Source organism: Bufo gargarizans, chromosome 3, assembly GCF_014858855.1.
Source record: "Bufo gargarizans isolate SCDJY-AF-19 chromosome 3, ASM1485885v1, whole genome shotgun sequence".
NCBI lineage: Eukaryota > Metazoa > Chordata > Amphibia > Anura > Bufonidae > Bufo > Bufo gargarizans.
In genome coordinates, this window is record NC_058082.1 from 565306938 (window position 1) to 565334898 (window position 27961).

Genomic DNA, 27961 nt, shown 5'->3' on the forward strand with positions numbered 1-27961 from the left:
CCGGCCTTCTACCATAAATTTGCTCAACAGGATCAGGCTCGGGCTACCAGTAACAGCGCTGCAGTTCCTTCACCCTCCAGTAGGCCGGAACTCAAAGAAGAAAGGTGGGTGAAACTACAGTCTGAAAGTAGAGTGCTGGGTGAATTGTTGGACTTCATCACCAGTGGCAGAACCCCTGAGAGGATTCGGCGTAAGAGTACAGATCCTGAGCTCATCAAACTGTGGAGACAGCGCCATCAGCTCTTCATACAAAAGGGCCTGTTGCTGCGGAGAAGCCTAGACCCAGTGTCCAACGAGAGGGTGCATCAGATTCTCATACCCCGACGAGATGCAGGTATGGTGTTGGAGATGTACCACAATCAATCCGGTCACTTTGGGGTCCAAAAGACTGAGGCAAATATCCGCCAGCGGTTTTACTGGGTGGGCATGCGAGAAGACATGGAGAAGTGGTGTCGAGAGTGTGTAGCCTGTACCTTGAAACGAGGTGAACACCATGATCAGAGGGCACCACTGAGACCCATTGTAAGTACTCGTCCTCTTGAACTTGTCGCCATCGACCATGTGAAGCTGGAACCTAGTCGCTCAGGGTATGTGTACGCTATGACTATTATTGACCATTTCACTAAGTTTGTTGTAGCGGTGCCTGTGAGAGACCAGACGGCCAAGACTACAGCCGAACTGTTCTGGAAACACTTCCTCCTGCCCTACGGTTGTCCAGAAAAGATCCTCACCGATCAAGGTCCTGCTTTTGAGTCCCATCTGTTCCATGAACTGTGCCGCCTGCACAACTGTAAGAAGATCCGGACGACGGCCTACCATCCGCAAGGTAATGGATTGTGTGAAAAAATGAATCAGACCTTGATAGAGATGCTGAGGACCGTGCCTCCTGAAACCAGGGGAGATTGGCCTAATCTGTTGCCACAGCTCATGTTCACATACAATCATACCATACACTGTTCCACCGGGTATACCCCCTTTTATTTGATGTTTGGGCCCCAAGGGTTATTGCCTGCTGACCACTCCTTGGATGTACTCGTACCTGATTGCATCAACCCATTACCTAATACCGACTGGGTTGCTGAACACCAAAGGCGATTGAATACGGCCCAAGCTATTGTTCAGAAACGTATGGACTATGCTAGAGACCGGCAGCAGAGAGACTATGACCAAGCAGCCCATGCAGAACCCCTGACGATAGGGGCTGTGGTATGGTTAAAAAATAACCGCCGCACCAGTAAACTGGACAGTAAATGGGAACAAAGTCCCTATGTTGTCACTGCAATCCCAAATGTTGGAACTCACACTTATGAGATCACCCGGGAAGGCAGGGGATCCCAAATTGTACACCGAAATCGGTTAAAGCTCTGCCTGACACCAGAACCCAGTGCCGAGAGTTCTATCTCTGAACCCCCTGTGTCAGAGTCATCAATACGGCCCGAGGATCCTATGCAGGCTGTCCGTGATCTAAGGTATGACGCTGATCCCATGCATTGGCTTCTGACACCATGGTTGAACTTGTTGGTGCCCGCTCCGGCACCTACTGTACCTTCACTTCCAGAAGAACCGGTTCAAGATGCCCCGGATCCAGCTCCCCCTCTAGTGGATCCTGTTGTTCCTGTTGTTCCAGTTGTTCCTGACCAAGGTCTCACGGATGGAGATCCTCCTGTTGCTCCTCTCTCTTCTACCTCGTTGCTAAGGGAAGAGGAGACCCCTGTGTTGAGAAGGTCCACCCGGATAACCAGGGGACGTCCGCCAGTCCATTTAGGAGACTTTGACTATGCTGGTGGTGTCTCCCCCCGAACAGTTGTTAATAGAAATAGCCTGCTTGACGTTTGTACGCAAGAATGGACTCCTCCACGAGAGCCCTTGCCTGTTCTATACCCACGGGGAAACCCTGTGTAGTTCCTTATTATACTTCAGTCAAGGAAAAAATAGACTAACCTGGTTCACCTTAAGTCCGCTGTGCCAGGTCAGCGGCCGTGTCTAAGAAGAAAGAAGACGCCCCTTTTTCTTGCGTCATTTATTGCAAATGTTATATTTTTGTGTGAAATAGTTGTTTATTATATTTATAATGCAATGTTTAAATTATGCAGCAGCTTATGTTGGTTCAGGCATGTGTGTGAGTACGAGGCCTTACTCACGTTAAAGTCTGGGGGTGTGCAGCATACGGGTAGGCTACCCGACACTGCTAGATTTGAGTGTGTAGTTCCCTTTAAGCCAGTCAGGCCGGTTACCGGCGATCCTTATAACAGCCAGCAGAGGGAGCCCCCAGTTCAGTATAAATAGGCTAGGGCCTAGCTCAGAAAGGTAGAAGTTTCCAGACTCAGTACAGAGAGGGTTCCCCTCCTGAGTCCTTATGCATAGAAGTCAGAAGGGCATAGCTAAACAGCGAAGACACAGAATACCACAGAGGCCGATCAGATAAAGCAAGAGGTACTCAAGACAACAGAGGAGGTACTATATAAAGACAGCTTCAAGGGTACGCCAGCTATAGGGCATTAGACCTTGGAGAGAAAGTCACATGTAGCAGGACCAGTAAGGAATGTTGTGCAAACCGCCTGTACTGCATCTCCTGTAATCAACACTCTGTATAATGCCTTGCTAAGACCGGCCTTTCTGTAATGTCAAGAACCATCTGTATTCTTCTAAAACCAACCGTCTTTTATGGAACTGTGCACTACCATTGTCCGTGTATTATCCTGACTGATATTCAGTAAAAGTTCCAGTTTTTGTTGGCTATCCTGTGCTTGCTTCATTCTTCCACCATACTTTACACGGCGTGTCACCGTTTAATTGACACTGGCGTCACGAACTCTTTAACTACCTGCCTGTTCCAGTGTTTGCCCCAATTGAAGACGACAGTGGATCCCAGGTTAGTGGTCAATCTGCACTACAAAGCCCAGCACACACTACTGACCCCCTGGGACACTGCAATAACATTTAGGGCTGTGCATAATTTTTAGGGGGTTGTGTGCAGGGGTGCACCACCAATGAGGCGAGTTGAGGCGATTGCCTCAGGCTGCACTGGGTAGGGGCAAGAAGAGGGCAATAGAAGGGCCATGGGCAATGAGCGCTTCCATTGTGGAAACGCTCATCTCTACATATTCCACTGCTTCGCTGTACTCAGGACAGCAATACATTTCAATGCCGCGACGGGGCACGGGAGTGATGTTTCCCTGGCCCACCGTTTCCTCTTCAGTTATCACCTCAGGCAGCAGAAAGGGTGTGGGAAGAAACCTGAGAAGAGAAGCAAATCTTCAAGCAGGCTGCTCGTTACCTTTATGCCAGTTGTCAGCAAGCCTAAGGCCTTGGTACGTCATATAAGAACTTGGTCTAAGGCCTTGATATATCGAGATAGCAGATTCCAAAGAAAGTACCTGCGGGGGGTGATCTGTCTACAGAACGTGTTGCTGAAGACATCATGCAGGGTTATATGGGAAACCATTAGAAGAGCGACAAGATGGAGTTCATATTTGACTTCTCTTCCAAACGCTGCATGTAAATGCAGGACTTCACCCCCACTGATCGAGAAGCCGATTGTTGGGAAGGGATACTTACTTCCCGACAATCGACTGCTCCTCACAACATCTAAACAAGCCGTTTTACTACAGTATAACTTTTAATCCATATGCAAATGTGCAGGTAAGTGCACTGAGGGAGTTAGGGACCCACATCTATCTTACATTGATGGCATAACCTAGCATGCACTGCCACCTCTCCATTCACCACTATGGGACTGCCGGAAATAGCCGAGCCAGTGCTTGACTATTTTTGGCACTCCCATAGCGGTGAATAGTGATGGCAGGGCTTGTGCGCTCTCTTTCACTTTGGGTGGGGGGCATTCTTGAGATAGAAGCAGGTACTAGAGATGGGACCCGCACCTAATATGCCATCAATGTCTGAGATGGGAACAACTCTTTAAGTGCACCAAGGGAGGCCCAAGACACTCTGTGCACCCCTGCTCCTCCTGTCTCTTCTGTCAGCCGCTCCCTCTCCTTCCTGATTGTTAGACAGGTTCCTGCATAGTCATCTCACTAAAGAAGGAGAGGAAGGGGTTGGCAGAGGAAGTAGGAGGAGCAAGGGTGCACAGAGTGGATTGGACCCGCCCTCAGTGCACTTACCTGCATATTTGCATATGGATTAAAAGGACTTTTTCTCCAGAATAATGCAGCAAATCACTAAGTGAAATGTATCATTACATTCAGCTGACCTAGTCCTGCAAGTTATTGTGCCTGATTTGTGACAGACTCCCTACAATCAGTAGTTATATTTCCTGCTTTATTTATCACATGTGTCACTGCCCTTCCATGGCAAGTCTGACCGCCATATGGTGCCGCTGCAGGCTTCATTGAGCTGCTCTACCTATCAGGGAACCTAGACATCAGTCCTGAGATGGGTTATTTAAACAGGCAGCTTCTGGCCACAGGTGCCTGTGATTGGTATTCCTGTGTGTTTGCTACTCCGGATCACTGACCTTTGCCTGTTTCTTTGACATCGCCTTTGATTACTGATATTTGCCTTTGACATCATCTCCTGGTATTTGACTCTGCTTGTTGTGACCTCGCTTTTGGTTGCTGATTTTGTAGTACCCCAGAGCAGGTACCACCTTTCCTACACCCTGCTACGGTCTCTAACGGCTAACAATAATGTCATGTGTGTATTTATTCCAGGTCCTTCTACACTGTGCATTAATAGTATTGCTATGAAACTGTTATGTTCATGTACTATGCCTTGTTCTCCAGCAGGTGGCACTGTATCTGGCCGAGAGATTGATAGATAGAATGGAACTTTTAACTTACCGTTCCATTCTCCCCGTTTTGGGCAGAAGTGGGCTAGTGCTGCTTCCTACCAAGGGAGGGGTTGCAGGAAGATATAGTCAGTGGGGAGTGAAATTGAGAGCTGGAAGGAGATGAGACAGACAGAGTATTAGGAGGGTGTCAAAACCTGTTGGAGCCAAGAGAAAGATATTGTCTGGATGCAAGTTTATTCAAGTAAAGCTGTTAAACTTTCACCAAGTCTGGACTCTTACTTCATCGACTATCACTCTCTTTATTACTTCGGAGCCTAACCCTGGGGAGTGACAGTATTCTGGAGCACCATGACACACAACACTAATAAAGCCACATCATCACTCAACATTCCTAAAAACCTGGGACATGATTGGCCCTGGGGGGCGGCTTGTTGCAACTTTGTCTCTGGCATCTGCTTCTGGTTTCACTTTGCTGTGTATTTATATCTGATTTTCGATCCTGATCCAGTCCTGGTTTTGCCTGTCTAGTTTTCATCTCTTTTTGTCTCATTACTAGGGATGAGGGAACCCCGTGAAAGTTTGGGTTCACCAGTTTGGGACTAACTTCAGGTCAAAGTTTGGGTTCGGGACCCGAACTTGACCCCGAACCTGTACCCAATTGAAGTCAATGGGGACCCAAACTTCACTTTATTATTTTCCATTATAAGATGGTTATAGCGGAAAATAATAGCATTCTTAAGGCAGAAAGGAAAGAATATGGAAATTTAGGGGTAAAAAAAACAAGTCACTTCATCCACTTAATCGTGCTGCTGCAGTGTCTTCTGTCTTCTTTCAGCAGGACCTGCAATGACATCACGTGGTTAGCGTGGTGACGTCATCGCAGGTCTTTTGGCAGGTCCTGTTGAAAGAAAATAGAAGACACTGTGGCAGCGTGATCAAGTGGAGGAGGTGAGTTGTTTTTGTTTTGTTTTTTTCCTCCTAAATTGCCATATTCTTTTGCATTCTGTCTTGAGAATGCTATTATTTTCTGCTATAACCATGTTATAACTTAAAATAATAAAATGACCTGAACCCGGACTTCAGTGAAAAAGTTCGGGTTCGGATCCGGGTACCCAAACTGAGCTTTGCAGTTTGGGTTTGCTCATCCCTACTCATTGCTCTTTTTCCATTTTGGTTTAGGCCCTTGCACTTAGCTAATAAGTGACAAACTAAAAAGTGTCGTCCAGTTGTGGGCAGTCACTTGGACGGGATTGTGCATATATATAGGTAGGGACAGTGGTGCGGGTGGAGTACAGGACAGCACTGTTCTCTAACCTTTCATGACATCATGACAAAAAACTTTTGTGCAGGTATTTACAAGTCATTATTATACCGCTCTCCCAGCCCAAGCCCCTAAGCAGTTGTATATTTTGAAGTCAATACTCTACACTTTGCTCTTTGTTGCTTCTAAACAAAACACAATACGCAGATCCTTTTATGTTGGTTAGTTTAGGGATACACCCAGACTTGTGGCCTTTGACATAAGAGATTATAGTGAATGTGGTTGCACCACAACATGTCAAAGCTGTGGATATACCATAAAAGTTAAATGTATGACTGGCAGGCTTCTTCTCTCCCCACAAGCCCGATAGCAGTTGTGTGGCCTTGTACACCGCTCTCATACAACCCCCATATACAGTATCTCATTCAAGCAAAGTGGAAAAGATGACTGTAAAATGCCAGAATTTAGTTGAACCAGCTGCTTAGTCATGATATTACAAGTGTTGTTCATTACGTTTCCTCCTGTCTCAATATATCCAGCTCTATAAAAAGAAAACATGAAGTCAGCTGTCTAAAAGTAATACAAATAAGTCACAGGGGCCTGATGGGATACACCCAAAGCTATTAAAAGAGCTTAGCGGTGAACTAGCAAAACCATTAACAGATTTATTTAAGCAATCACTGGCAACAGGAGTCGTCCCAGAAGATTGGAAATGAGCAAATGTTGTGCCTATTCACAAGAAAGGTAGTAGGGAGGAATCGGGCAACTATAGGCCAGTAAGCCTGACATCAATAGTGGGGAAATTAATGGAAACCATAATTAAGGAGAGGATTGTGGAACATCTAAAATCCCATGGATTGAAAGATGAAAAACAGCATGGGTTTACTGCAGGGAGATCATGTCAAACTAATCTTATTGATTATTTTGATTGGGTGACTAAAATAATAGATGGCGGAGGTGCAGTAGACATCGCTTATCTAGACTTTAGTAAGGCTTTTGATACTGCCCCACATAGAAGGCTTATCAACGCATTGCACCCGCACTGAATCCTGACCCATTCACTTCAATGGGGCTGTGCAGATGAGCGGTGATTTTCACGCATCACTTGTGCGTTGCATGAAAATCCCAGAAGGTTCTATATTCTGCGTTTTTCACGCAACGCAGGCCCTATAGAAATGAATGGGGCTGCGTGGAAATCGCATAGCATCCGCAAGCAAGTGCGAGTGCGGTGCGATTTTCATGCATTGTTGCTAGGACCCCGGACCCATTAAAGTCAATTCACTGTATTATTTTCCCTTCTAACATGGTTATTGGGGATAATAATAGCATTCTTAATACAGAATGCTAACTAAAATGTCAATCAAACTGTTTCAATTCCGAAAAGCTTTGCTATAGCCCCTCAGACTCATGTATCCTCCATTGCTATGGTAGTACCAATAGCTACCATAATAAAATTCTCTGTGTCAGGGTCTACAAAGAAGACAGGTAAAGAACTGCTTTATGGCATAGTGTGAATCGAAAAGGCCTCGGAAGTCAAAAAATGAATTTGGTGTTTTCTAATGGTAATAAAGTTGGGAATCTGTATAGCAACCCAACTAAAAAATCACTGGGGTTGCACTCAAGGATCTTCATGGAAGCTGTGCTTTACAAAAATCTCAGGTTTGGCTAATATGAGGGGGGGAGAATGTTCCTATTTGGAGACCATGTCCTATGGTTGTGCTTATCATGCCCTACTATTGTATAAGTAAGGAGTGTATAGACCACAGTCAAAAATGTCTTCTGTTTCCTTTCCACAGGGATCTACCACTCATGTCCAAAAAACAGCAGAACAAAATGCCAGGTTTCGGCCCGTCGGGTTTTAATCCAGGTACATTTCTTGAACGCTATTTGTTTCAGTTTTCTTGTGATGTTTATAGTTGGTCATCATCTTCTTGTATTTAAACTCTTGTTTTTTTTTTCAGTGTTTTCACCTTTCTCATCAAGTAACATGGTAAGTGAAAATTACAAAAACTTCTGCAACAGTTTTTAGATCACTATAGACACTATGGGGTCATTTATTTAGACCAGGGTTTTAGACGCCAGACTTAATAACCCCTATATCTGGCCGGGGATCCGTCAAAGTTATGAACAGGCGCCGACCTCTACATAACTTCGGCGTATCTATTGCCAGTCTAAATGTAAGTCATGTATATTGGGGTGGCTTTCAATCTCTGATCCGATTCACCACAAAATTGTTGTAGGGGGTTGAGGTCCGGAGTCCAGCAATGGAGTAGAAAGGAGATGTTAATGGAATACAGGCTGTGAGCAGATGAATGAGTAATAATAAAGATATACTGAACTGACCCTGTTCTAAAATGCAACCAGCAAACAAGAAAAAACAAAAACCAACTCAGCAACAAACAATTATAGAATCATAAGAAATAACAACAAAATTCAGTGCTGACAGCAATAAAGGCCGGAGGACTACAGGTCTCAGAACACGCAGATACAACACAGAAGACTACACAAAAAATACTTCTAGAATCTAGAAACAAATACACATACAGTAGCATCCGTTATCCCCAACAACCAGAGAAGACAAGGCCTGGACATATAAAGGCTAAGCAATCAACAACTCCTCCCTAACCTCACTACGCTTAGCTAGGCAATAACCTACCCAGACTCGGATGCAGGGCAGGTTCATAGGTACTGCCTTAAAAAATGCTAGTAAACAGGTGTGAATGAGAATGCATCCTATGACAACCTATATTGCTATCAATGTATGTCTATGGAGATTACATGACTGTGTTCTTGACTTTATACACCTTTTTACAATGGGCATGAGTGAAACATCTGAACTAATTCATTTGGAAGCGTGTCCACTACAGGCATAACGATCACCAGGGTCGGACTGGCCCACCAGAGCATCCTCCGGTGGTCCCAAGCTTTTACAATAATGGACCCCTAAAAGGGGTATTCTCATCTGAGACAATGGGGGGCATATTGCTAGGATATATCCCCATTGTCTGATAAGTGCAGGTCCTACCGCTGAGACCTGCACCTATATTAAGAACGGAGAGGGCAAAGTGGTGGCTGGAGGACTCTGGTCTGGTCACCACCAAGCGCTCTCCCCATATAAGTGAATGGGAGCGCACCGCTCCCATTCACTTCTCTGGGCCCGACGAAAATAGCTGGAGCCAGTGAATGGCTATTTTCGGCGACCCCATAATAATGAATGGACGGCGGCTTCGCATGCGCAGTGCGCTCTCCACCACCTTCGGGGTTCCGTTTAGGAGATAGGTGTGGGTACCAGCGGTGGGCCCCGTATTTATCAGACAATGGAGGCATATCCTAGTGATATACCCCCATTGTCTCAGATAAGAAAACCGCTTTAAGGACCTATATACACAGAGGGTGGGCCTTCAGTATCAGTCCAAGGGACTTCAATCAGACGCTGACTACAACCATAGCGACTGCTATGAGGCCTGAGGTGTCAGGGGGGCTAGCCTCTGCCAAGCCTGGCCTAGCAGTGGAGGCTGCTCGACATTACTTACACTGTATGTGGTGCTTTCTCTGCAGTCCTATTCTACCTAGAACGTCAGCTCTTCAGGTCAGAGAGAAGAGGGAGGGGCAGGGCTCACAGCACGGACTTTGGGACAAGGAAATCGTCAGTACAGTATTGTCGTACTGTGTCCTCCTCCTCCTCCTCTATGTAACGTAAGCTGCTATGCTGCTCTCTGCTCCTTCCTGACCTGACCCCCTTCATAACTCTCCTGGGGTAGGGGTGTAATAAATGAAGAGATTACCTCCCTGCAAGATCATAGAAGGTTAGTGTAAGCATGAGTGTGTACGAGTGTGAGTGTGTGCATATATGTATATATTTGGTTTTTGTGTATCTCTGGTACTGCAATTGTAACGAGCAGGAGAATACTTAAGGGTATGTTCACACTGACGCGGTTATAACTCCCTGCATATACCATTACAGGATCCAACTCAGTTTCTGCTGGCATTGCTCACTTTGGATGCTGTAGACCTGCTCGCTGCTTAGCTCCATTAAACGGAGCTAAACTGTGAGCGGACAACTGCGGGGATTCAATCGGCGTATGTCCGAACACTCCTGCATGAAGGGATATACCCACTTTTGTTGTGGTCATGGCTGTAAACCTCCAGCGGCGGTTTATAGGCATCCACACCAAAATTCTGAGGTCCTAAACCACTGTCTGAACGGAAGGGACCACCGGACTGTCGAATCAAGAACGGTGCAGGATTTTACAGGCAGATATTGGGTATTTTTTAAAAATTTAACTACATTTCCTACTGTGGTGCTCATGAAATACCCCCTAATAATCATGTTCGAGGGGGAAGACGGGCCCATTCACAAGTTTGTTATGGGGCCCAGCATGACCTAGTTACACCCATGGTGTCCACATACTTTTGGTCATATAGCACATCTGTGCATTCACAGAATACAGTCTGTAGGGCAGGAATGAGGAACTTGTACCCTCCCCAGCCATTCACATAATACAGGCTGCTATAAAACACCTTCATGATTTTCTAATGCCACAGTTTTGAAGCTCTTCTCTCCAGTCCAACTTAACGTTTTCTTTCCTTGACTCTTCTGCCATAGGGACCCTCTGGCCCGTATCAGCCAGATCAATTTACATTTCAGCCAGCTCCTGCGCCAGAATCCACAGAAAGGAACCCAGCTCGGAGGCCTTTATTTCAACAAGGTAGGGTATAGTCTATAGACTGAGATATCTGCTGGTTTCAAGAGGTCGCCCCACCATAAGAGCTTATCCCTTCTCCATGGGATAGGAGATAACTATCTGATCGGTAGAGTTCCTAGTGGAAAGCCCTCTCCACTGATCACAGAAATAAGGTGTCGGAGTCCCCGGAATTAATGCAGTGATCATGCGAGGTCTCCACTCCTTTCAACTCTATAGGACCACCAGATAGCCAAGCTCTATATTTCTGCTCTTCGGCAGTCCCATGGAGCTGAGTGGAGATGCAGTGCTTATGTGCCATCACCACTCCATTTATTTCAGGGACTCCGGAACCTAGTTTTTGTGATCCCCACCGATCAAATGCTCATTACCTATACCAGGGGTAGGCAACCTCCGGCTCCCAGCTGTTGTAAAAAACTACAACTCCCAGTATCCATACTTGCTCTGCTCTTCTAAGAACTCTCATAGAAATGAATGGAGCATGCTGGGAATTGTAGTTTCACAACAGCTGGGAGCCGGAGGTTGCCTACCCCTGACCTATACCATGGAGAGAATAGAAGAACAAAGATCTTCTGGTGGGACAACTTCTTAACCCTTTGAGGACCGACCAAGAGACGTATTTGTCCCATGTTTTTAATTGCCTGTATCATCTGATTAAGAACTTAAAATACTTTTTATTTTTTTGGGTTTCAGTCAAAATATTAGTTCTTATCAACAAATGGATCTAGCTTTATTTATTGTTCAAATACATTCTTAAAGGGGAAAAAATATAATTATTTTTATACTGATGACGATAATCTTATGGTCCTCAAAGGGTTAAAGGGTGCACTTACACGTTGCAGTTTTTTGTCTCATGGTATGGCAAACAATGCAACAAACGAACCCAGCAAAAATGGCACATATGTATACTGCCCAAAACTGAGGCTGCTGTTTAGTAAAGGCTTTTTTTTCTATATAAATTCCAGGCTTTGATTCCTCTGCTTCTTCCCCCGACCTTCCAGATCAAGACAATATGGTAAGGAGCACATACATTAACCGCAGAACAGACCGCCACTGCAGCCATATGCAGCTCCACGAGGGATCATATTCTCCATTCTAAAGCTGCATCATGCATGCCCTAATGGTTTTTGATTTGGGGGGTTACTATCTCTCCTTGGGAAGCTTGAGGAAACTTATAGGCCATGCTTGCTCCTCTGGAATTCTGGGAAGAAAGGGATGCAAATGGAAGGAATGGCCCAACGCACGGGCTGCTATCAAATGATAGGAATCATAAGGGATTCATGTGCTATAAGGAGCATATACAGACATTAGCATATACAGACACTGAACAAGCAGGGAATACTGGCAGATAGGAATGATCAATTGTAGTTATTAAAATGTAACTTTTAATTAATTAATTATCTAAAATAGATTACCCTTAGATAAACCAAGATATACATAGATGTGAGAAAAATTATTATAGTGAATAGGAACACAAAAGTGCACGGCGGCACTGATATAAATAAACCGTGGTCCTACCACTCTGGCGACAGGTCCCTTGGTTTAGCAGCCCAGGTCCATTAGAGACGGATGTTAGCTTACATGGGCTATGATAATCATGCATTGTCGGGGTGGTTAACTACACCTATTCACCCCTAGATGAGCCCCTGTGGTGGCCCTAGCCTAATGTAACAGAGCAGCCTCACCACAGGGCACTCGTCCTTAAAAGGGCGACCCCGTCCGTAACCTGTCCCTAACTCAAGCCCTGTATTTCCCTACTCTATTCCCGACATGCATGTTTCATATTTGCAAGTTGTTGCGGACGCCGCCGTCCTGTGCTCTGAGACGGCGGGCTATTCAAACCCACAACATTATGACAGCAGGGCTGATATCTATAGCCCGGTTTTGCCGTTATGCCCTAAAGTATTTGTAGGTGGGGGATTTTCTGTTGTTCCACCTACCTTTTACATGACCTACCTTGAGATCATCTATTAGGCCCCTTTCACATGGGCGAGAATTCCACGCAATGCGTAAGGTGAACGCATTGCACCCGCACTGAATCCGGACCCATTCATTTCTATGGGGCTGTGCACATGAGCGGTGATTTTCACGCATCACTTGTGCGTTGCGTGAAAATCGCAGCATGCTCTATATTGTGCGTTTTTCACGCAACGCAGGCCCCATAGAAGCGAATGGGGCTGCGTGAAAAAATTGCAAGCAAGTGCGGATGCGGTGCGATTTTCACGCACGGTTGCTAGGGGACAATCGGGATGGGGACCCGATCTTTATTATTTTCCCTTATAACATAGTTATAAGGGAAAATAATAGCATTCTGAATACAGATGCATAGTACAATAGGGATAGAGGGGTTAAAAAAAAGAATAAATAATTTAACTCACCTTAATCCACTTGTTCGCTCAGCCGGCATCTCTTCTGTCTTGTTCTGTGAGGAATAGGACCTTTGATGACGTCACTACGTTCATCACATGGTCCGTCACTTGATCCATCACCATGGTAAAAGATCATGTGACGGACCATGTGATGAGCACAGTGACGTCATCAAAGGTCCTATTCCTCACAGAACAAGACAGAAGAGATGCCGGGCTGCGCGAACAAGTGGATTAAGGTGAGTTAAAAAAATTTATTTATTTTTTAACCCCTCCAGCGCTATTTTACTATGCATTCTGTATTCAGAATGCTATTACTTTCCCGTATACCCATGTTATAAGGGAAAATAATACAATCTACACAACCTTGAACCCAAACCTGAACTTCTGTGAAGAAGTTTGGGTCTGGGTACCACATTCATTTTTTTATCACGCGCGTGCAAAACGCATTGCACCCGCGCGATAAAAACTGAACAACGGAACGCAATCGCAGTCAAAACTGACTGCAATTGCGTAGCTACTCGCGCGGGTTTGCCGCAACGCATCCGGACACGCTCATGTGAAAGAGGCCTAAAGGTAATTAAATATAATCGATTTTAAATGTTACATTGAGTAATCAGTTTGGTGAAGGCATTGTTCTTGTTGTTTTGTCTTTTTTCCTACAGATCCTGAGTCTCTGTCCCCTGATGATTATGATGCAAATATGAAACATGCATGTCGGGAATAGAGTAGGGAAATACAGGGCTTGGGTTAGGGACAGGTTACGGACGGGGTCGCCCTTTTAAGGACGAGTGCCCTGTGGTGAGGCTGCTCTGTTACATTAGGCTAGGGCCACCACAGGGGCTCATCTAGGGGTGAATAGGTGTAGTTAACCACCCCGACAATGCATGATTATCATAGCCCATGTAAGCTAACATCCGTCTCTAATGGACCTGGGCTGCTAAACCAAGGGACCTGTCGCCAGAGTGGTAGGACCACGGTTTATTTATATCAGTGCCGCCGTGCACTTTTGTGTTCCTATTCATTATAATAATTTTTCTCACATCTATGTATATCTTGGTTTATCTAAGGGTAGGTTATTTTAGATAATTAATTAATTAAAAGTTACATTTTAATAACTACAATTGATCATTCCCATAATACTGACTCTTATATATTGGTGATCTACATTTGAGCATTAGACATCTGTCTACTCTGCTGCTAACTTTGTTAGAACTACATGCTCCAGCATACTCTAGTCACAAACTGTACAGTGGCGCAATGAAGTACTACGTGTCCCAGCACAACCAAAAAAATAAATAAATATAGAGTGGAGAGCAGAGGTACTACAAGTCCCAGCATAACCAAGTAAATACATATAGAGTGGAGAACAGAGGTACTACAAGTCCCAGCATAACCAAGTAAATAAATATAGAGTGGAGAGCAGAGGTACTACAAGTCCCAGCATAACCAAGTAAATACATATAGAGTGGAGAGCAGAGGTACTACAAGTCCCAGCATAACCAAGTAAATACATATAGAGTGGAGAACAGAAGTACTACAAGTCCCAGCATAACCAAGTAAATAAATATAGAGTGGAGAGCAGAGGTACTACAAGTCCAAGCATAACCAAGTAAATAAATATAGAGTGGAAAACAGAGGTACTACAAGTCCCAGCATAACCAAGTAAATAAGAATAGAGGAGAACAGAGGTACTACAAGTCCTAGCATAACCAAGTAAATAAGAATAGAGGAGAACAGAGGTACTACAAGTCCCAGCATAACCAAGTAAATAAAAATAGAGTGGAGAACAGAGGTACTACAAGTCCCAGCATAACCAAGTAAATAAAAATAGAGTGGAGAACAGAGGTACTACAAGTCCAAGCATAACCAAGTAAATAAATATAGAGTGGAAAACAGAGGTACTACAAGTCCTAGCATAACCAAGTAAATAAGAATAGAGGAGAACAGAGGTACTACAAGTCCTAGCATAACCAAGTAAATAAGAATAGAGGAGAACGGAGGTACTACAAGTCCCAGCATAACCAAGTAAATAAGAATAGAGTGGAGAACAGAGGTACTACAAGTCCCAGCATAACCAAGTAAATAAAAATAGAGTGGAGAACAGAGGTACTACAAGTCCCAGCATAACCAAGTAAATAAAAATAGAGTGGAGAACAGAGGTACTACAAGTCCCAGCATAACCAAGTAAATAAAAATAGAGTGGAGAACAGAGGTACTACAAGTCCCAGTATACCCAAGTAAATAAGAATAGAGTGGAGAACAGAGGTACTACAAGTCCCAGCATAACCAAGTAAATACATATAGAGTGGAGAACAGAAGTACTACAAGTCCCAGCATAACCAAGTAAATAAGAATAGAGTGGAGAACAGAGGTACTACAAGTCCCAGCATAACCAAGTAAATAAGAATAGAGTGGAGAACAGAGGTACTACAAGTCCCAGCATAACCAAGTAAATGCATATAGAGTGGAGAACAGAGGTACTACAAGTCTCATCATAACTATGTAAATAAATATAAGGTGGAGAACAGAGGTACTACAAGTCCCAGCATAACCAAGTAATAAATAAATACAAAGTGAAACACTGAGGTACTACAAGTCCTATTATAACCTAGTAACGGATAAACACACACTTAAACACAAGGCACCACAAGTGTGCTGTCCGCATCCGTTGCTCCGTTCCGTGGCTCCGCAAAAATTATGAGTCCTGTCCTATTCTTGTCCGTTTTGCGGACAAGAATAGGCATTTCTATAATGGGCCTCCTGTTCCGTTCCGCAAATTGCGGACCGCAAAAAAACGGCCCGGCCGTGCGCATGAGCCCATAGGCTGTAGAAGAGGGCAGGCCCCAGGATTCCTCGGCAGGATTGTGCTGCTGCATATGAGTGGCCGTCTCCTCTCTGCGAGCACAGAGCACTTCTCCCTTAGGGCTCATGCACAAGAACATACCGTATTTTTCGTCTGCATTTAATCTGCATTCTTTGTGGCTCGGATTCACTTCAATGGGGATGCAAAAGATGTGGACAGTCCTGTACACTGTGTGCTGTCCAGATCCGCATACAGGTGAAACTCGAAAAATTAGAATATCGTGCAAAGTTCATTTATTTCAGTAATTCAACTTAAATGGTGAAACTAACACATGAGACTCATTACATGCAAAGCGAGATATTTCAAGCCTTTATTTGTTATAATTTGGATGATTATGGCTTACAGCTTATGAAACCCCAAAGTCACAATTTTGAGGTCCCCTTTGCTCAGGGGGTATGGATTAATTAGCTGACTAGAGGGTGACACTTTGAGACTAGAATATTGGACCTTTTCACAAAATTCTAATTTTAAGCTGCTGTGCTGACTTAGCTTCTTCTTTATGCTGCAACTTCTCTCTTTGTAGTCTGTCTCTTAATTAGGCTAGGGAACTTTCCTCCTGGCTCCTGAGGCTTTAAGCTGTGGCCTCCACATCCAGCAGAGCTGACGGTGCTCTGGCTGGCTTGGATTGGCCTGGCCATGTCCATCAGAGACGTGCGCAGCACACCCTCCTTCCCCCAGCAGGGGTTAAGCTAGACTAACTAAAACTGATCCCCACCCTTCCTGCAGGAAGTGGGACTCGCCCACTTCTCCACAGAGGGGGGTTAGAATGGAATGGAAAGCTCCATTCTACCTAACTGTAGCTCTGCCGTGTTTGCTGCCACCTGCTGGTGAACCAGGCACATTACATTTTACCATAACAGTTACAAACAGATTAGGAATGCACAGTGTAGTGGACCTGAACAAAATACATAAGATGACATGATATTAGCCCATTAAAGACAGTAGCGGGGTGAAGAAGTGGTAATGCCACTCTGGGGCGTTACAACTGGAAAGGGAGCAGATCTACAGGATCCTGCCAGGAAAGAAGAGCCACTGACTGTGCGGCCCACTGCCAACACCCGCCCATCTGGCATTTGCTTGAATTGCCAGAAGTGCGGTCCAGCTCTGACTGGTCTAATTACAAATTTATTTCCTTCTAGTTGCCAAAAAGCTAATTGCAAAGTCTCCCCCTGCTGGAACTCCCTGAGATCCACTGTAAACTGTAAAGAAACCTGACAGTATGTGTTCAATTTACCTGCAGTGCCCCCACAGGAGAAATTAAGTATTGTACAGTGCTCATCTATCTATTTATCCTGTGCAAATTATTATTTATTTTCGAATTACAGGGAGTTACACTTATGAATGAGCAATTTCAAGAGAAGATCCGTCCATGTATTGACCTCATTGACTCACTTCGGGCATTTGGGGTGGAGAAGGATCTGGCATTACCAGCGATTGCTGTCATTGGTGATCAAAGTTCTGGTAAAAGCTCAGTTCTGGAGGCTCTGTCTGGAGTCACACTTCCCAGAGGTGTTGGTAAGAAACTCTGTATATGTCACTGGGTTTGAACTTTAAGATATTTCATTCTCATTTCAGACCTACCTGGTAGTCTGGTGTAGGGAAATAGTTGATGTCAGGTTCCCTAGTGGTCTGGAGCAATGGAAGGGTTCCAACTCCCCTGGTGGTTTAGGATAGTGTTTCTTAAATACACCCTAACTCAACCAAGGTTATGATGATCCCACACTTTGCTTTACATTAAGAGGGCAGCATTTAAGCACTGAATGCACCTACTAGACACATGGCATGTATCGTTTGGTGTACACATACCCTAGGTGGACCACCTGGGCAATGGAGATAACAACAGAAGCTTCCATGGTGGTCTAGGGTAGTGGAAGGATTAATGCCAGATTCCCTGTGGTCCAGGGTAGTGAATGGTTTAATGCTAACTTTCCTGGTGGTCTAGGGTAGAGGATGGGTTAACGGCAGATTTCCTTGTAGTCTAGAGTAAGTGGGGGTTTAATGCCTATTTCTCTGGTGGTCTAAACTAATGGAAGGGAAACCACTTGTTGATTTGAAATTCTGTATTTCAAAGGAAGATACAAACCTTTTGATTATTTTGGATTTTTTTCTACAGGTATTGTCACACGTTGCCCCCTTGAACTCAAGCTGAAAAAATCTGCTCAGAACTCCCAATGGTTTGGGAACATTTCTTACAGAAATACAAAAATAAATCTTGGAGGACCATCCGCAGTAGAGTCTGAAGTTAGGAAAGGTATGAGAGAAAACAAATCAATGGTTTAATTTACTAAAATTGTCTAATACAACCAACCACGACAACCAATCTAAGCTCATTTCTGAAAATTAGAGGGGCACTGCAATGCCAGTTCTTGATAAATGTCTGCTGACCACTGTTTTCTTACTACCACTTGGTTCCCAAATCACTAGACATTGTAAGCCCCACCCCATTCTGACAGCACCTCCCCAAATTGCTTAAAGATGCCTTCTCAAAGCAAATGAGCATAAAGTCCAACCCTACAGCAAAATATTATGGAGATTTATCAATAGCATCATTAAAATAATGAAAATTTATCAAAATGGAGCCCATGGTATAATACATTTGGCACAATGTAATAGGCATGTTAGACATGTCATCTGATGGTGACATCCTTTTTGGATTCGTTCCCACTGCTAACAGAGTCCATTTGGAGACCCTGTGAGCAGTTCCATTAGATTAGCCGATAAGAATACTGCTATGTTTGCTGCCAAAATGATAGAAACTGTGATGGAACCCCTCAGACACCACATAATTGCAGAACTCCGTTCGGATCCTAAAATGACAGCATTTTTCAGACTACAAGACACAATTTTATGAAATTAAAAATACATCTTAAAGGCCCCTGCATCTATTATTCCAGACAGAGTTCACGTCTGTAGCTATGGAGATATGAGACACTTCCTTGCTGGTAACAGCTATATCTCAGTCTGCATTGCAACTTGAGATGTGAGCCAGGTCTTGTTTGAAAACTAAGAATTTAATCTAATTTAAAACAAGATAAGCTTGAGAGAGCAGGTTTCATCAGGCTCCAATGTCAGCCAACATAGAGGCTAATGGGGACATGCTGGCAGGATGCATATAAGTTATTAGTGTTTTTACAGTGGAAAAGTATATATATTTGATATTACCATAATCATAATGACGAATAGAACAAAGGTAACATGTTATTAATGCTGAACTGTTTTATTTTGTCTAAAACCTGTATTTGTCTTATTGCCAGGTGTGTCTGAAAAAAATAGGGTAATTCAGGCCTCACATGCCTAAATAACTTCAGACCTGGGTTCCCAAAATGATTCCAGACCTCAGAGCATATCTCAAAATTAATCCAAACCCCAGACCAGACCCCTCTTTTAAATTACAACTTCTCTGCTCCCAGGTCCTCTTTATTTGTCACACTAGGACTTTATACCATCCAGCATCAGACATCTCTGGTACACATCTACTACACACAAACTAGACTATATACACAATACGCCCATAGGGGGTAATTTATTAAACAGTAGGCCAGTAGGCCCAGCTAGGAAGTATTCTTACATTAAGAAGCGGTGGTGGATCCGCCGAAGTTATGTAGGCGCCTCTACATAACTGTGGAGGATCCACTGCCAGTGCAGGGCTTTATTAAGACCGGCGTCTATAAATGTGCCCCATGTCACATACATACTGATCAGTTTTAGCTCTACTCCTCTGCATTGTCTGGATGAAGGACCATGATCATGTGACCATTTTATTAAACTTCCTGCTCCTGCTTAGTTTTGGTTTTGCTGTGATTTACGGCAAAACCATGGGACTTAAGACACTAACCCTAACCATGAGTTTGTGTTACAGTTGGGTGAAAACTAGTATGGCTGCCATTAGGACTCCATTGGCCTGTCTTAACTAATAACAGCAATTTTTTGCAACACTTTCCTTCGAGTTGACCACACAACGGTTTGGGTTTATGTAAATTTGATATTAAAAGAGGAATTTTTGGTAGTTTTGGGGCAGAGAGGTAGAGTGACCAGGGCTATCAATGTGTGCAATGTAGCTTACTTTATACTAGTCATGATTAAATTCAATAGTAGCACAGTATGCAGTAAGCTCCTGAGCTCCCTCTAGTGCTGATTGTAGGCTGCAAAACTTTTAGCATTTAATTTTTTTGCAATGCAGAGTATTTGGAGCTCTAAGCAGGACATATGAAAAAAAAATATATGACATCAGAAATTTGCACCTATTTAGATAAAAAATGATTTTATTCTTACAATTTTTCTTTCTAGCACAAGACATTGTAGCTGGTGCAGGAAAAGGAATCAGTCATGAACTCATAACATTGGAAATCATCTCTCCAAATGTCCCAGATTTGACTCTGATTGATCTTCCAGGGATCACAAGGATTGCTTTGCCCAATCAACCCAAGGACATTGGACAGCAGGTTTGTCAGAAACAGCACCGCAAACACCCCAAAAATAAATTGACATAGTGATATACATTATCATTAATATGCTGCAGTGAATATTTCTGAAGTGTGTGTTTACCTTTAAACACCATGTAAATTTCTTAATATCCTTAGATGTGTGGAAGTATGTTTTACTGATCCAGAGCTTCCCTTTGTAAATAGTTAAATAATAAAATGTTGGCTTCCTGAAGCCACCACTAGGGGGAACTTAACTGTATACACTTTTATTACTGAGTTTAATGTAAAATCTGTATGCAGTAAGTGCCCTGTAGTGGTGGTTGCAAATATAATTTTATCAGGGGGGGTTCGTAGCTCTGTATCAGAAAAACTCTGACCTCTGTAAAGATATTTAAAGAAAATAATCATGTCAGAATTTTGGACCTATTTAGAATAAAATTGGTGGACATTCACCAAGGTGCAGTAATAATATATTATATGTTAAACTCACATCTGCAGATCAAGCAGATAATAAGAAAATACATAACGAGACAAGAAACCATTAATCTGGCTGTGGTTCCCAGTAATGTGGATATAGCAACAACAGAAGTTCTGGAAATGGCCCGAGAAGTGGATCCAACTGGAGATCGAACTATAGGTAACATTAATAGTTTTTGAATACTTAAAAGCAGTGGCGTACATAGAGAAGTAAGGGCCCCATAGCAAGGATCTAACCAGGCCCCCACACAGGACAGAAGGGTTTCCGTTTAAACCCCTTTCAATGACCCTTGGGCCATTTTTTCTACTGCCTCGTTTGATAAAAGTTGTTTCTTTAGAGTGTAGAGTCCTGAACAAGTTTTTTCCCCCAGTAGAAGAAAAGACAATCCCATCTGGGTCCCCTCTTGCCCTGGGCCTCATAGCAGTCGCATGGTCTGCCGCTATGGTAGTTACGCCCCTGCTTAAAAGGTTTATCCAGGATACAAAATGGTTGTCGATGTGCAGCCAAGTAAAAACGGAGGTGTTGGGGGACAGACCACCAGTAGAAAGGATTGTTTAATCCATTGACGAGGACTAACAGCTTCCGCAGTTTTATTGACCACAATCCAGACACAGTTGACAGCTTCATTACATACTCCTGTCTCTGCCTGGACCATTTCCAGGCACTTAACAGAAGGATATTTGCTGCCTCTACGACCATTACATGTCCGGCCATTAACAGTCAGCCACCATCACCTTCATTTGCAGTGGTATCATGAATCCAGGTTCAGTCCGGGGGCCGACAAAAGTTGGGACACTGTAACGCGTTTCCCCTCTGCAGCATCCGGCTAGTGAAGAGGAGCAAACCAGAGGGCGGGGAGGACCCGGCCGCACACGCTTCCTCGGCGTGGCTGGCGTCCTCCATCCCCTAGGCAACGAGCACGTGGGGAACTGAGCGCCGATATTGATGAGTCGGCGCTCAGCTGTTCTGAGTTGCTGGGGAGGGGTCATGTGACGCTGGTTTGAGGACCGTATTTTTCGCCCTCTAAGACGCACTGGCCCATAAACGCACTTAGGTTTTAGAGGAAGATAATAAGAAAAAAAACAGCAATCAGATCCCCAATGTTAATCAGACCTCAGATCAGACCCCCATGTCAGCCATCATGCCCCCATGTCAGCCATTATTGCCCCATGTCAGCCCTCATTGCCCCCATGTCAGCCCTCATTGCCCCCATGTCAGCCCTCATTGCCCCCATGTCAGCCCTCATTGCCCCCATGTCAGCCCTCATTGCCCCCATGTCAGCCATCATGCCCCCATGTCAGCCATCAGCCCCCATGTCACATTTCTCCCCCTCCATGTAAAATCACCCCCCTATGTCACATTTCTCCCCCTCCATGTCAAATCACCCCCCATGTCACATTTCTCCCCCTATGTCACATTTCTCCCTCTTCATGTCACATTTCTCCCACTCCATGGCACATCACCCCCTCCTTTTTTACATCACCCCCATGACCCCTATTGTGTCACATTTCTCCCCCCCCCCTGCCACTAGCGCTCACCTACCACTCCAGTCGGCAGTCTGGCTGTGTGTGACTCACAGCATGAGTCACCACCAGCTCCCTCCAGTCCCTGCTGCTGCCCGCCGCCGCGAGCCACGCCAATCACACCTCCTGAACAGCCGTGCTGCTCTGTGAGTGAGCTGCTGCCGCGGCTGCACACGCGCAGCACAGCTGCGCAGGGTTTTTTTTTTAAAGTTCTTTTTTTTCCGCCCACACCTTCTCTGCGCCGGGTGCGCCCTAAGACAGCCTGGTCTGTCTTATGGTAGCGCCGGGCCTGCCTGCAAGTATCTAAGCGAAGGACTGCCGCCAAGTTGTACGCCGTCGGTTAGGATGGGCCGTGCAAGTAGGCAGGGACAGAGGTGGGGTGGAGTTTAGGGCAGCACTTATCCCTCCCCCCTGTCATGACATACACTATGTTCTGCAACTTCTGGCTGGACCACAGGGTTAACTTCACGCCCTAAATAACCATCACCGAGCAGGGTTAGGCTCATCCTGGGCTTGGTTACTTCCAGTGTGTAAGGTGGGATATGAGTAGGGTTTGTAATCCTGTGCCCGGGTACAAGCCTTTCTCAGACCCGGGCACAGGATTTAAACTGCAGACTTGCACACCTGACAGCTGGCGGTGAGCGGCGGCGTCAGGTGTCAGTCAGCGGCGGCGGCCGATGAGGTGTCAGCAGCGGGGATGAACAGCTGTGATGCTAGCGCATGGCGGCGCTGTCTTCAGACACGCCCTCCCTCCTTTAAATGTTTTCTTTTACTATAGTTCCTCCTTGTGTTTCCTTTTACCCTACTGTCCTCTCTGATATCCTGTCTGCTTGGCCCGTTCCTCAGTTACAGCTTGCGCTCCACAGCTGGACCCACTTCCGGCCTGTGAAACGCAACTTCCGGTCCCGATGCGTTCCACCCGTGTTTGGGTTTGGCTTCAAGAAAAGGTGGCAACCCTAGATATGAGCAGCCAGTGAGGAACTCCAGGAAACTTACCAGACTAAGTGAGGAAAAAGAATATTATTCAGAAGGTTAAGCAACAAAACTAGAGGGTGCGAGGAAATAGACTCTGGAGGTAATGCTCGTATTCTGGATACTGGACTCCACAGCTCCTACCAGAGGAACAGATATTGAGGGTCTGTCTTAAAGAAAATGTGTCACCAAAATTAATTTTTTTCTAATCTGTTTTTATTTTCTGATCACAGATTTTTTAATTCTATTTTCTGAACATGGTTATGGGGGCGGCCATCTTACCTGAGCTGTTCTTAACAGCATTTAGAAAGCATTAAGAAAATTGCTTTACGGCAGCCCTAAGGTCCATAGACACAATGGTCAGGAGGGGACCTCATTGGCTTACATTGGAAAGTTTTCTAGGCATGCTCTGTGACCTGAGCCTTTCCTCAGGAACGGTCATCAGTACCTGATTGATGAGAGTCCGAAACCTTGGACCCCCACGGATCAGCTGCTTCAGAAGGCACCAGTGCTTCTGTAAGCGCCCTAGCCTTCTCTCAGCTCCCCAAGCACAGCACCGTACATTGTATAGTGGCTGTGCTTGGCATCGCGCTCAGCCCCAATTACTGGGCTGCACCTAGGCCACGTGACACATGAACGTGTCATCAGTGACCTAAGAAAAGCTGAGAGAAGGCCGCAGAGCTACTGCTAGTGCTGCTGCCTTCTTGAGCAGGCGATCGGCGGGGGTTCTTACTGTCGGACTCCACCGATCAGATACTGATGACCTATCCTGAGGATAGGTCATCAGTATTAAAATCTTGGAAAACCCCTTTAAAGTCTATGGACACCTTCACTGCTCTTTTTTATGATTGGTTTATACTCATTTTGGGCTAATAATAATTTTTTCAATAGTTTTTTAGTAAACATTTTAGAAGTTTTTGTACTGCATGCAGTTAAGAATCAGTCTATTTGAAGACTGTCCTTCCTGAGTTCCCTCTGCGGATGGCTCATATGAAGCTCTGATCTCCTGATCTCATAAACGCTGATTATAGCTAACCTGTTATCAGACTGATAAGAATGTGGCATAAAGGAGTGTTTATGAGCTGTCAGGAGAATAGAGATAAGGCTCAGTTGATAGAACTCAGGAGGGACAATCTGCAAATAGACTGATTTTAAACACATGTATCACAAAAACTTCTAAAAACTTTGATTAGCCTAAAATGAGTAAAATACAACCATCAAAATATTGCGCTGGAGGTGTCCATAGCCTTTAAGGGCTCATGCACACAAATTTATTTTCTTTCCGTGTCCGTTCCGTTTTTTTGAGGAACATATGCGGAACCATTCATTTCAATGGGTCTGCAAAAAAAAACAGAAGTTACTCCGTGTGCATTCCGTTTCCATACGTGCGTATTTCCGTTCTGCAAAAAAATAGAACATGTCCTATCATTGTCTGCATTACGGACAAGGATAGGACTGTTCTATCAGGGGCCAGCTGTTCCGTTCCACAAAATACGGAATGCACACGGACGTCATCCATATTTTTTGAAGACCGCAAAATACATACGGTCGTGTGCATGAGCCCAAAGAGTTACATGATAGCATGATTATTTTCTGATCACAGATTTTTTAATTCTATTTTCTGAACATGGTTATGGGGGCGGCCATCTTACCTGAGCTGTTCTTAACAGCATTTAGAAAGCATTAAGAAAATTGCTTTACGGCAGCCCTAAGGTCCATAGACACAATGGTCAGGAGGGGACCTCATTGGCTTACATTGGAAAGTTTTCTAGGCATGCTCTGTGACCTGTGCAGAGGTCATTGTACAAGGGAAGAATAGATCATCTCTGACAATCACCTACTGTGAATGGTGGATCCTGTCTTATCTATAGACAGAGGTGATATCATTATAAGGCAGGATTAGAATGAGTTAACTGCAGTAAAGGGATTTGTACAGAACAAGAAGTGGTGCCAATTATTAGACGTAGTGGCGAAAACTGCCAAATTTTATCTTTTTTGTTTTAATATATGAAATACATAGAACATTAAAAACAACATCATCAGAAATTCTTTAAAAATATGTTAAAGAGTAACTAAACTTTTAATTAACTGTACCCATGTGCTATGGCAGGGTTAGCTGAGCGGCTCCTTCCTGTGCCTGCTTCGCTAAGGTATAAGTCCCGCATGTAAGCTTTCAGCATAGTGGAACAGGCACAGGCAGGAGCTAGCGCTGTGTAGTCAGATCCTGATGGATGGAAGCAAAAACACATGCCTGCAGGATCCGAGGATGCAATGTTTGTCTGCAGCCTATAGAGGAACATATGTGGTAGGCAGGATGTCTTTAATCAACACGTATTTGCTTCTTCTTTTATTTCAAACTAGCAGAAGGAATCGGCTTTGCACGGGTATATTTCATCTATTTCATAGTTTAGTGCTCTCATTAAGAGAAACAAAATAAGAGTATTGCAGGTTTGATACCTTTTAATGGCTAACAAAAATAGAAGCAATGATGTTACATAGCGAGCTTTCGCGACATCACCAGTCTCTTCATCAGGCGTACTACAAGAATATATGAAGAAACAGCAATATATATACAATAAGAACAGAGGCATGGGGGAAATGAATGGACATTTGAAAAAAAAAAAAAAAAACAGAAAAAAAACAACAGAACAACATATTAAAGATCTTGAGAATGAGTCCTTAATTATCTTACAGATAAGGGGTGTGAAAGTTTTATGGTCTCTAAAATGATGTTATCTCAGAGACCTGGTGCCCCGACTATGTCTTCAGAAGACTCCTTAGATCTTGTAGTGTGTCATAAATCCCGGGGACAAATTCAGTCCAGTATTCAAAGTGTCAAGCAGTGTTATAAATTTGTATTCCCAAATTCTTCTAGCTTTTTGGGATTTGAAGTTACCTTTTAATATGAGAACTTTCATATGTTCTACATTGTGTCCTGGGCTACAGAAATGCTTAGCCACAGGAAAGTGTAGCTTCATCTATTTCATTTAATGTTTGTGTGTGTCGTTAAAAGATATCAACAGTATCCACTATAACAGTGACATCTACAGTACCCCGCCCCTTTAACAGTAACATCCACAGCGCCCTCCCCTTTAACAGTGACCTCCACAGCGTCCGCCTCTTTATTAGTGACCTCCACACTACTCCGTCTCGTTAACAGTGATTTCCACAATAACCCGCCCCCATAACAGTGACCTCTACAGAGCTCTGTTCCCTTAAAATGTGACCTCCACAACATCCCGCCCCCTTAACAGTGACCTCTACAGCACCCCGCCCATTAACACGGACCTCCATAGTGGACTGTCCCCTTAACTGGGACCTCCACAGTTCCCTGTCCCCTTAACAGAGACCTCCACAGTGCCCGCCCCTTCAACAGTGACCTCCACAGCATCCCGCCCCCTTATCAGCGACCTCCACAAAAGCCTGCCCCTTTAACAGTGACCTCAACAGCAGCCCGCCCCTTTAACAGTGACCTCAACAGCATCCCGCCCCTTTAACAGTGACCTCCACAGCGGCCGCCCCTTCATTAGTGATCTCCACAGTACCTCATCTCCTTAACAGTGATTTCTACAACACCCCTTCCCCTTAACAGTGGCCTCTACAGAAATCTGCCCCTTAACAGTGACCTCCATAGCGGACCGTCCTCTTAACTGTGACCTCCACAGCAGCCTGCCCCTAGGGTGGCCAGAGGTCCGGTTTTAGGCCGGACAGTCCAGTTTTCAGACTCCCTGTCCTCCGTCCGGTGCAGGACTTGGAGGGACACAGGGATGTTCTTATGAACAGCTCACTCTTAGACAGCAGCACTGTACTGTCTGATCATGAGCTGCAGGGAGAAAGTTACCCTCCCTCGATCCCCTGCAGCTGACAGACGTTGATTTTTACCTTCATCTTTTTCAATCCCTGTTGGCTGCGGAGTGGCTTAGCGTGACCTGGGGGCGGGATTTTTAGGTCCGTCTTTTGAGGGTGGCCTGAATGGCCACCCTACCTTCCCCCTGAACTGTGACCTCCACAGCACTCCGCTCCCTTAACAGTGTCATCCACAGCTCCCTGCCCCTTTAAAGCTAACCTACAGCAGTGAAGAAAAATGGTTGGGTTGTTATGGAAACCTGGTGTAAAACTGTGTGTATGTGGAGACAGGATAGTTAGGGGTGCCAGGTTTTGGACACGCGCTGATCCGATATTGATGGTCTATCCTGAGAATAGGCCATCCATATAAAAATCCCAAAGATCCCCTTTAAGATATGATACCTATTTATACAATGTATCTATATTTGTGTTGCATTTCTCAGGAGTCCTCACTAAACCAGACCTGGTTGATAAAGGTGCAGAAGTCGAGGTTGTACGTGTAGTTCAAAACCGAGTGTACAGCCTTCGGAAAGGTTACATGATGGTCAAGTGTCGAGGGCAAATGGAGGTACAGAGTAACATCTCTCTTGAAGATGCCATACAAAATGAGAGGGCTTTCTTTGAGAACCATGAACACTTCAGGTAAAGGTTTCTCTTAAATATCGTACACAATATCGTTCAATATCGGACACAAACCTTTGTTCAATGGTACTACCCACAATACGTCCAGGGCGGGGCAAATAGTGGATGTGTAGCAGTTTTCTCTGGGAGG

General features: G+C 44.6%; 1 protein-coding gene and 1 long non-coding RNA gene across 3 annotated transcripts in view; one reads left to right on the forward strand and one right to left on the reverse strand.

Annotated features, from left to right (window-relative positions):
- The window catches only part of LOC122930707 (interferon-induced GTP-binding protein Mx-like), a 50411-nt gene that overhangs the window by 12174 nt on the left and 10276 nt on the right, over positions 1-27961 (forward strand). The window contains exons 2-10 of one of the 2 annotated variants that reach the window (XM_044284268.1): positions 7808-7878; positions 7973-8001; positions 10618-10720; positions 11680-11729; positions 17272-17461; positions 18060-18197; positions 20234-20388; positions 20869-21007; positions 27633-27831. In XM_044284268.1, coding sequence (XP_044140203.1) covers positions 7821-7878; positions 7973-8001; positions 10618-10720; positions 11680-11729; positions 17272-17461; positions 18060-18197; positions 20234-20388; positions 20869-21007; positions 27633-27831 — 1061 coding nt within the window. In that variant the 5' untranslated portion in view covers positions 7808-7820. Of the gene's footprint in view, positions 1-7807; positions 7879-7972; positions 8002-9697; positions 9818-10617; positions 10721-11679; positions 11730-17271; positions 17462-18059; positions 18198-20233; positions 20389-20868; positions 21008-27632; positions 27832-27961 lie in introns of those variants that run through there. The other variant, XM_044284269.1, reaches the window with a different exon arrangement.
- LOC122930708 lies at positions 2940-9591 on the reverse strand. The gene is made up of 3 exons (XR_006388160.1): positions 9545-9591; positions 4800-4899; positions 2940-3237 (listed from the first exon to the last, which is right to left on the reverse strand). It is a non-coding gene; the product is annotated as an uncharacterized LOC122930708 (long non-coding RNA).